We start from the raw sequence: 11,432 nt of genomic DNA, 5'->3' as shown, positions 1-11,432 counted from the left end.
CGCCTAATTTATAATAATTGATTTGATTATATTTTTTTCAACTATTTATATTGAATTCTAAATAATTAGTCGACGTTAATTATATTAAGGGTGCTTATAGTAAGAGTTTGGGGGTAAACATGTCTATTTATTTAAATATAATAAGTTGGATATATATATTATACTTAAATAAATACCAATGTTTACCTCAAACTCTTACTTAATATATACATCCAACTTATTATTAAATAGTTTTAGCTTAAATAGCTATAATACAGCCTAAATTATCTGTTTATTTTTGGTAAAAATTTTTGCCTTTAAATGAATTTTATTGGCTTAGTGAGTGGTGGAAAAGATAGCATTTATTCTATTTGTAAATTAATTGATGAAGGCAATACACTTGTTGCTATATTACATATTAAATCTGAAGACGAATATTCTGATTCTTATATGTATCAAACCGTAGGATCTGAAATCGCAAGTTTACATGGTAAGTGCTTTGGAGTTCCTTTATATATTATTCCTAGTAAATGTAAAACACTTTGTACAGATTTAAATTATAAAATATGTAAAGAAGATGAAGTAGAGGATCTTTATTGTGGTGTTAAAACTGTTTTAAAATCACATACATTTGAAGGAATCAGTTCAGGCGCAATAATGTCAACTTATCAAAAAAACAGGGTAGAAGATGTATGTAATAGACTTAGGTTAAAAAGCATAGCTCCGTTGTGGAATAGAAACCAACAAGAGCTTCTTAATGAAATGGTTACTTATGGTATAGATGCAAGAATCATAAAGGTAGCAAGCACATTTCTGAAAAAGGGCTGTTTAAACATGAATTTATGTCAAATAAACAACTATATGAATAACAATAAAAGTAAATATGAAATTAATTATTGTGGAGAGGGTGGAGAATATGAAACTGCCGTTCTCGATTGCCCACACTTTAAATGTAAAATTGTTGCCGGAACTTACAAAATATGCAATCATCCTGAAGAAAATGAAAAAGAAGATGGTGTTTTTTATCTTGTGATGAAAGATTTGTTTGTTGTGCCAAAGTAGATTTTTCTGCTTTTTCATAATTAGATTTATACACATAAATAAATACGCATTTTCCTTTCAAATTTTAATTAAAAAAATTGTTCAGACTAAAATACATTAAAATGAAAAACAAACGTGTACATTAAATAGTGATTAATTTCAAGACTGATGGGGCAAAAAATCAAAATTTTTTTAAAAACATTGATATTGTTGTGTTATCCTCTATTAATATAATCTCTAAATACCCGTTATGTCTAAATACTTTAATGATGAAGAGGTTACGCCATTTTCGATGCCACAAGACAAGTACAATAATTAAAATGTTAATAGTAGCATACATTGTAATATACAGAAGCAGCATTCTTTTTGCTTACAATTTTTTTATACCCAAACAATCTTTATTAAAAATGTAGTAAATTTATTATAAAATTCTGTCCAGGCCCGCCTATGCCCAGGTTATTGTATAATACACAGTCTATCCATAACCAATTTTTTAATTTTTTATGAAAACGAACAGCTTTATTGATTGTTGCATTGTCTAATTAACATTTGCTTCACTATTAAACAAGCCCGTTTAATCAAAATTATGTGATAGAAATAATATTGAAACCCCAATATTTCAATTCTATTGGCTTAAAAATAATAAAATACGAAGCAACCCAAATACAAAATATTGCTATCTGAATACCTATTGAACATTAAGGGGCTTTTATTTAATACTATTTCAACATTAAATAGACTTGGATTTAAATGAATGTTAAACCGACCCCAAACTCTAATGATTAATTAGATTTCAAATTAAAGTTGTTTGTTTAAAATGTTAAACCGACCCCAAACTCTAATGATTAATTAGATTTTAGTTTAAAGTTGTTTTTTTAAAAATCTCATTATCTATCAAGAAACGTTTTAAACTACGGAATTTTCTGTATTCCGCTTTCTTTATTTTTCTTTCTTGCTTTTAATTTCCCACGAGTGTATTGCATCTGAAAAGTGGTGTAATTTTCATTTTCAGTAATTTTTTTATTTGGGATTTTATTATTTTCATAAAAATAAGCTAAACATAAAAGTTTTGGATCGGTAGATTTAAATTTCTCTACAATTAAGAGAAATTCATCAAAACTTCCAGTTATCTTCAAGTCCTGCTTTTTCAGTAACTCAAAAGTCCGTTCAAACAACCCTCTTAAATAATCTTGTGTGTTTTGGGAGTATGCAAATGTATCTCGATATATTTTCAGCATTTTATATTTATCCAAATTAGTGTATTTTAAAAGATCTTGTAAAGTCAATGGAAAAGAGTTTGATTTCGAAATATGTAAAAGTGAAAGAATAACCTTGTCTTCTGTTTTTAATTTATATTTAAAAGTTGTAGAAAGCAATAAATCTCTAATTTCATATAAATAGATTTCAAGATTGAGAGGAACGAGTATTTTTTTTATAGCAGAAATATATTTTTTCATTGGATCCTTAACTGAATATTTCATATGTGATTGTGGTATAAATTGTTTAGTTTCGGTATACGAATCGTAAAAAACGTCATTTTCAATACACAACCCGCATGTAATACACACTCCTGAATTTAATTCGCTATGCTGGCATTCCTCTTCCACCATTTCATCTTGTGTGTTTAAATTTTTCATTTCTAGGGTTTAAATTTTAATGTAAAAAACATGTTGCTTGGAAATTTTAATAAATGTTTCTTGTTACCAGAATTCTATGTTTTTATAAAAGGTTTTAATACAACTTAGAAGAATAAATGTTAAAAGGATTTAATGGCATAGGGGTAACTTTGACAATAAATGTTAAGTTGGTTTTTAATTAAATAATTAAACATTTTTTTATATCTTCTAATTACTTTCCCGTTTAATAATTGTTAACATTAAACCCAATTAGACAGCTAAAGTTTGTAATTTTTTTGGCGTTAAAGAAAGCCAACTTTAGTATGTGAATGTTTGAAATAAAAATCTTGAAACATCATATTGTTTAATTAATTTCGGCCGCTTATTCGTAGTAAACCGTTCAAAACCATCTTCAGATTTCCAATAAGTAAATTAATGTTGCCAGTTTTTTAACCAATCATTGTTTTTTTTAATATAAGTTGGTTATATATATTATACTCAAATAAATACCGATGTTTATTTTAAACTCTTACTTTATAATGATTGTATTATACCTATTTAGGTTGCTAATATTTTATACATGCCCTTGCTATAATTATATTTGACTTTTTGGCATTTGCAGAAAAATTTATTATTAAATATGGTTGGATTTTAATTATTTAAGCCGTTACTATTTAATAAAAGGCCTTGTTATTATCATTCGACTTATATCCAAATTAAATAAAACTTTAATTCAAGGACATAGAGGGCTGTACTCATTATGATAATATATAGCATCAGCAACTTATACTTTTAAAAACCTTGTGGTTCTTATAACATAATATTACTTGCGGTTGTAAAAAGGCCTATTAGACATTGGACTTATTTAATTAAAACGAAATATATACAGTAAGGTTTTGAGGTAAAACATAGGTATTTATTTAAGTATAATATTTATATCCAAATTATACTATTTTAACAAATGTTATAAGTTGGATTATAGCTATTTAAGTTGGTAATATTTAATAAATACCCCTGTTATGATTATCTTCAAGTTTAAATAATCCCAAATGTCCATTATTTCTTCAGTTAACAGCACTATTTAAACATTATTTGCTAGTTTTTTGACTTAAATATCATTAATTAAAAAAAAAATCGGATTTATTGAAAAGTGGTTGCCTACAGCAAAAAAAAAAGTTTCCTACAAAACTCTGGGGGCCCTATAGCATCTCTATCCCTCTGCCGACAGTCGGCTAGCCTTAGGACTAAGTGTCCCATTGACCTTGAGCTGGCGTTTAATTATAGACAGTACCATACTGTCTTGAACTTACACTTATTATAAAACTGTTACTACTTAAAATATTTATTTACATTAGGGGTATTAATCTTGACCGATTATAGCAAAAACATTTCCTTGATCGGTATGCATTAGAAAGATAATCAGAAAAAAATTGGAAATTAAAATCGCAGAAGTATTTTCTTAGGTGAAAATCTTAAAATTAAAAAGTAGAACAAACTTTAAATTACAAATAAATAATATTTTACTTTTCACTTTTTAATATAAAAAATCGCTTATTATTGGAAATAAAAACTGAATTAATTTATATTTCAATACACTCCCAAATAAGAAAAATGAGCAGTTCTAATTAATAAAACCCCCAATCTAATGAATATGTTTTTTGATTGGTTTGTTGTGGTATCATTTCAATATTACACCTTTCAGCAGAATATGAGCTGTCAATCTTAAAATATTGGTGTTGTGTTATCCTCTATTATTAAATTTAAATAAATACCCTTAATGACTAAATACTTTAATAATGAAGAGCTTACGCCATCTTCGATGGCACAAGACAATTGGTTATTTTGTGAAGTGTATAATACTTTTGATTATTGAACATTGTTTTAAGTATTTAATGACATAGAGGTAACTTTAACAAAAATTATCAAAAAAAATTGGACAGCTTTGAATTTGAAATGTGTTTATTTAATAGCAAATTTCCCCTTAAAAATGAAGAAAATTATCATCATGGGTGCTAGTGGAGATTTAGCTAAGCGTAAAATAATGCCTTCATTGAGTAAAGTTGTAGAAAAAGACACTGAAGTTTACGCATACGCACGATCAAGCATGGATACAACTTATGCGATTAAACTTAGAGAATTTTATGATTACACAGATGATTTTCCAGAAAGAGTTAAATATTTTAAGGGTGAATATAATGATTTATCATCCTTAAAAGATATCATAGACAAGGATACGGTAATTTATTTCTCAATTCCCCCACTTGTTTATTCAGTTTTACTTTCTGAATTATCTAATTTTACATATGGATTCATATGTATTGAAAAACCATTCGGAAATAGTATTGAAGATTTTGAACTATTACAAAAATATCAAAATGAAAATATAAAGTTTATGGATCATTATCTTTTAAAACCTTTAATGATTTGCTTGTACGGGATGAAAAATAAACTTTCAAAAATTTTTGATAAAATGAGTAATCAAAATATAAAAAGTGTTGAGTGCTTCTTTATAGAGAGTATCTTAGCAGAGGGAAGGGCTTATTTTGATCAAAACGGAATTATTAAAGACGTTATGCAAAATCATTTGATAGAAGTTGTTGCTTCTTTGTTATGTCACAAACCTAAAAAAGATTTTTCAAATCAAAGATTAAATTTTATTAAAAATATGCAAATAGATGATGAAACATACATTTTTGGTCAATATAAAACATACTGTGAAGAAATGAATAGGAAATCGGAAACAGAGACTTTTGCAGCTTTTAAGTGTACCGTAAATAACAAAACTTGGAAAAACACACCTTTTATAATGGTGGCAGGAAAAGGTCTAAGTCGTAAAGCAACGGAAATTATTTTTAATATAAAAACTGAGTATTTCAAATATTTTCTAAACCTTTTAAATATTAATGAACATCAAAACGAAAATGTTGAATCAATGTCTATTATTTGTAATATTGCACCAAATAATGAAATTTATATGAAATGTAAATGTAAAAAGCAAGAATTTAAATATGTGATAATCAGCAATGAGGAGATTCAATTGGCTGTTAAAGAAAATGCCAATGCAGGAGGAGATTACGAAGAAATTTTTTCATCATTAATAACAAATTCATTTTTACCAGCTATTTCATTTAAAGAAGCTAAAGAACTTTGGCGTTTATTTGATAAAACACTTGTTTGTAACAAAACACCTTTAATTTATTATCCAATCGGAACTGAAATGTTAGAAGAGGCTAAAAATATTATTAAAAAGGATTAGCGTACACTATGTCTTGATATTTTTGTAATTTAATTTTTTCATATTTGGATCCAAGCAAAATAACATATGCTAAGATTCATATTAATGTGTATTCATTTAATTATAATTGTTACTACTTAAAATATTTATTGACATTAGGGGTATTACTGTTGGCCGATTATAACAATATAACTGTTACTACTTAAAATATTTATTGACATTAGGGGTATTAATCTTGATCGATTATAACAATATAACTGTTACTACTTAAAATATTTATTGACATTAGGGGTATTAATCTTGATCGATTATAACAATAATAAAATAACATAAGTAAGAATTTGAGGTAAACATATGTATTTATTTAAGCAAATTAACCATATCTAATTACATATAAAATTTGTATTTAAAAGTCTCTTGTTTTGAACTTTTTTGAAACTTATTAATTCTATTTATTTAAGGTTTAAAATGACCCTGCTTTTTTTTTACTTCCATCTATGCTCCTGTAATCTTCTCTAGCAGCTCTCCCATTTCATTTCGGTTATCTTTCTCTTTGAAACATTTTTATCTTTTTAAGAAATCCTTTGAAAGTCTTCTAAGATTTAAATATTGAATTTATGCACTAATCAGAGGAGTATTCCTATTTCATTTCCCTTTTTGTAGAATTTTTTTGTTTTTTCCATCCCAGATTATTATAAATAGGATTATATTGCAATCTTACATTTTTACAAAGAGATGTTTATTTTTGGTAAAACGACTGTATTATAGCCATTTTAGCTAAAACTATTTAATAAAGACCCTAAATATGATTATCATCGACCTTAAATTAATTTTTTATAGTTGGGCCGTTTTTTATTCGACCCAACTATTTCAAACTGTTGTATGTACATAAAGATCGTTATAATCAGGCAAGATTTTTCCCCTTAATGCCAATAAATATTTTAAGTTGTAACAAAGATATTTAATCATGAGTCCTGTGTAATTCTCTATTAATTTAATCACTTCGACAGTATGGTACTGTCTATAATTAAACGCCAGCTCAAGGTCAATGGGACACTTGGTCCTAAGGCTAGCCGACTGTCGGCAGAGGGATAGAGATGCTATAGGGGCCCCCAGAGTTTTGTAGGAAACTTCTTTTTTTGCTGTAGGCAACCACTTTTTAATAAATCCGATTTTTTTTTAATTTAATCACTAAATACCGTAAATATCTAAATATTTATTTATTGAAGAGATTATGACATCTTTGATGGCACAGGGGGCAAATATTTTATTTTAAATTTAAAAAATTTATCTCCCCCTGTCAAAAACCACTCAAAAAAAAATTGATTAAAAAATGTCAAAAAAATGTTTTTAAATAAGCCGTTTTTTCACATTTTTTTGGTTTTTTTCTCCTCTGGAAGGCATGAGATATTTTTCGCCAATGCGCTTACTACATAATTTCTACTAACGCTGTTTGCAAAGTGCTTTAAAATCTTATTCTCATCACCAATAGCAGTTTCACATATCGTTTTGCATATGTCTGAATCAAAATCATATTTTTTACCCAATTCTTCTACAAACATCTTCAAATTGGAATTAACTCTGCTAAGGTTACAGTTTTCTTCAATCATCGCTTTTTCTTGGTTTGTCCTAGATGTTGTCATAGCTGCTATTTTCCAACTTTCATTTACTCTCACTTCAAATTCAAGTTTCTTTATTTGAAGTTCATGTTTTTTCTTAACTTCCTTTTCTTGAGCCAGCAGCTGTTTCTTTTCTTCTTTTTCTCTGCCCAAAGAATATTTAATTTTTTGGCATTCCCGCTTCTTAGTGTATTTTTCGTAGTGAATCTGTTCATTTTTTTTCCACAGCTCACTAATAGTTTCTCTTAAGTCCTTAATTTCTTTGACGAGGTCCTTAATTCGTTTGGTGCTATTCATAGGGTAATAATTTCAAGGAGATTTTAAACTTAGCAAAAGTAATAAGAATAAATTAAACCAATTTTAATAAATTATGACACATTTTGATTGAATTTAATTATTAAAAACAGAATGATTAGTGGAATAAAACACAAACGATGAATTAATTTATTAATTTGGCAAAAAAGATTTAAAACATAAGATTTTCAAAGTAAAGAATTAATTTAGCATTTTACAAATCGAATTATCTTATTATGCAACTTTAATGATCAAATTTAATTTGTTCTGCAATAATTTTAATTAATTCAAAGTAAGATTTAATTTAGAAATTTACAAATCGAATTATCTTATTATGCAACTTTAATGATCAAATTTAATTTGTTCTGCAATAATTTTAATTAATTCAAAGTAAGATTTAATTTAGAAATTTACAAATCGAATTATCTTATTATGCAACTTTAATGATCAAATTAAATTTGTTCTGCAATAATTTTAATTAATTCAAAGTAAGATTTAATTTAGAAATTTATGAAAATGTGATATATTTGGCACAAAGTATTAGCGAGTGTTATAAAAATTGATAATTCTTACACAATCTCTATTGTATTAAAAATAATTTTAGAGTTTTATTGTTACCAAGAGGAAAAGGCCGAAAAGTGATTAGGACCCACTGACAGTTGTTCTGCTAACTTAAAACACAGAATATTCATAAAAATGAAAGATAATGCCATTTTAAACCTTAAATAAATACATTTTAGTTCTATTGTTTGTATAAGGCATTTAATAAACTTAATAAAAATATTAGCCCCAGATAGCCCGATAATTACAGTCGACGATAATCAAAAAAAGTGTATTTTTTAAATGCCTTAAATAATTACAACATTACTATCAACTTGCCGGTTGGCTTTTTCCTGTGCCCATTTGTATTTAATTTGTTTTTTAATTGATTAAACTTAAATGGTAAAATCAATATATGACATTTATTTATAAAAGTAGAAAGTACAAACAAAAAAGGTATAAAATCTTATACATAAATTCAATATTGAAAGAACCTCCTACTATTATGGTAAATTTGATTTTTCTTTCGTTTTTATTTAAATATCAGAATTTGATACCAAAGAAACTACTAAAAAAAATGGTATTTATTGAAAGTAGTACAAATGCAGCAAAAATCAGGTTACCCCTACAACTCTACACAGCCTTATAGCTATCAATACTTCTTGTCGAAAGTCGACTCGCCTTAGAACTAAATGTTCCATTGACCTTAACTAGGAGTTTAATTATAGACAGTACCTCACTGTCTTCCAAAGAAACTACTATTAAAAGTATAAAACAAACATGTGAACACTAACTCTAATAATGAAACCTACCAGTTTTATCCCCAATTCTCCAGAAGGTGTAATAATTTTTTAGGCCGGAAAATACCAGTTTAATATAATGGGTTCATTTCGTGCTATATGCTGTTATTTAAACAAGAAAAATAAACGGTAAAAAGATTTGATGCAAATAGTTTTTTTGGATCAATATTTAGGTCCCTACTACAATTCTTTAAAAGCCTTAAGCTTTCTTCATGTTGAATTGGCCAAAACTAAATGTTCTATTTACCATAGCAAAAATATTAATTAATTTGACTGTCATTCTTAAATTACATATCTTACAATAGCTTTTCTAAAGTGTTCTTAGATCAGACGTATTGTATAGACATGCTTAATATAATAAAAGAAATTGTATTACGCCTTTATAACATATAGCAAGATGAAACTTATGAAAAGTAATGTGTTTAAAAAGTACTATTTCTACTATTTGAGTCTATAAAAACAATATTAAATTACAATTGGCTTTTATTCAGGAAGTAAGATGTGTAGTTTAGCCGTTTATTATTAAAAAATGGAAAACATTTATATTACAATTGGCTTTTATTCAGGAAGTAAGATGTGTAGTTTAGCCGTTTATTATTAAAAAAAAAGAACCCGATTTAAATTACAATTAGCTTTTACTGGGGAAGTAAGATGTGTAGTTTAGCCGTTTATTATTAAAAAATGGAAAACATTTATATTACAATTGGCTTTTACTGAGGAAGTAACATGGGAAGATTAATTAACCGCCCTTTCATTATTTAAGTGTTTTCTTTATTTTCCTTTAAAATTTCTAGCTTCCTTTTTGCAACTTAATAATAATATTGCAAAATATTATTAAATATTTTTTTATTTATGTGTTGTTCACTTCGTTATTTATTTAGTTTTAAAAATTTGTGAGCTTTTTTATTTTCATCTCTCATTCTAAAGGCGTTTAACGTCCAATAAACAAAAATGTTAAAAGAGTATTTAAGCACAATTACAAGTTGATATTTTACGAAAAAATTACGCTTATAATGTGAGATTAATATTGATTTTTTTGTTATTGTTTGTTAGCCCATATGTTCCTTTCTGAAGTGGAAAACTTTGTTTTAAAACGAGGAATGCTGGGATGCCCGCTAGATAAAATACCGAGTTGTCTTGTAGAACAAATAAAGGAATCGAGTATTCTGGAGATCGTACGGCACACGGCCAATCTTGATTTCCCAGAATCCATGCTAAATAAAACACCCGTGAAGGATGTTTTTCAACTAGATGAAATTACAGAAAAGGAAGGAATCGACATTAGATTGAAATTTGAAGCATGGCGAAGGGTAGTATTCAAAACACAGAAGTTTCACTCTCCTGCCATGTCACGTTTTGTTCAAATTTTAATTGAAAATCCACAAGGCTTAGACAAAACTGAAGCAGATAAAAAACTTGGAAGTCATAAAAAAAGAGTAAGGGAATGGTCATCTACATTACAAGCAGCAGGTCTTTTGAATATAAAGGACGGGATAATGACTTACAAGCTTGATTGGATTGATGGTACTACAGAGTTACCAGATGATATTTTTACATCAGCATTATATTGTGTTACACATGCTCAAGCTATGGAGTTAGGTTTTATCAAACAAAAGCCAACCAAAAATAAAAGCTTGAAAACTATTATGGAGGAAGAATCCTCTTTTGTTAAACCAGCAGCGGTGAAAGTCAAAGAAATAGCTTCACAAACTAAGATTTCTGATGAAATATTTCGTGAAGCTGAGAACATTATAAAAGAGCATGACAAGGGAGTTGAAGTGCAGGTGCTTAAACGAAAATTAAATTTGAATGTTAAAGAAATGACTGAGATATTAGAAGAATTTAAAAGAAGAGAAAACTTTTTGGTATCTAAAGATGGCCCTGTTACAACAATTTTATATCTTGGTGAATGGGGTAACTCATATTTTGAACCGGATATGATAGATTTTTTAATCGATATGTGCAGAACAGTTAGAATTTTTTTATTGAGTGAACTACCAAAAGATTTATTAAAAATGAAAATGACAATGAATTTAGAAGATGAACAATTTGTTTCAATACTAGAAGATCATCAATTTAAGATTATTGAAATTAGATCAAAATATATTGCACCGGAATTTGTAGTTTTTTCAGATTCTGTTGATGAACAAGAGAATGAATTGACTGATATTTTTGATAAAGCAAAACAAAAAATTGACACACGATTTAAATCTAAAGTCCGACTTATATTTTTAAAGAATGTTTATATGAATGCATTTGATAATAATTATGCTACATTTTTTAACGAAAGAGTTACACTTTTTTATAA

The 11,432-nt window shown here is 27.2% G+C and overlaps 1 protein-coding gene across 1 annotated transcript; it reads left to right on the top strand.

The window, feature by feature from the left end:
• Positions 1–4,641: 4,641 nt before the first annotated feature.
• On the top strand, positions 4,642–5,892 carry LOC143922149 (uncharacterized). The gene is made up of 4 exons (XM_077445381.1): positions 4,642–4,872; positions 5,026–5,248; positions 5,312–5,504; positions 5,658–5,892. The coding sequence occupies exons 1-4, from the start codon at positions 4,642–4,644 to the stop codon at positions 5,890–5,892; spliced, it is 882 nt and encodes a 293-aa protein (XP_077301507.1).
• Positions 5,893–11,432: the final 5,540 nt, after the last annotated feature.

The sequence above is a fragment of the Arctopsyche grandis genome, unplaced genomic scaffold, assembly GCF_051622035.1.
Source record: "Arctopsyche grandis isolate Sample6627 unplaced genomic scaffold, ASM5162203v2 HiC_scaffold_537, whole genome shotgun sequence".
Lineage (NCBI taxonomy): Eukaryota > Metazoa > Arthropoda > Insecta > Trichoptera > Hydropsychidae > Arctopsyche > Arctopsyche grandis.
The sequence above is the reverse complement of the archived record's forward strand: the minus strand, read 5'-3'. Positions and strand labels throughout refer to the sequence as shown.

Excerpts from the sequence above, each read along its gene's own strand:
- LOC143922149 (XM_077445381.1), top strand. The coding sequence starts at position 4,642 with ATGGGTGCTAGTGGAGATTTAGCTAAGCGTAAAATAATGCCTTCATTG. Across the intron at positions 4,873-5,025 it reads ATATCATAGACAAGGATACG|TTTATGGATCATTATCTTTT; the intron begins GTAATTTATTTC and ends GAAAATATAAAG. Across the intron at positions 5,505-5,657 it reads ATTTTTAATATAAAAACTGA|CAATGAGGAGATTCAATTGG; the intron begins GTATTTCAAATA and ends TGTGATAATCAG.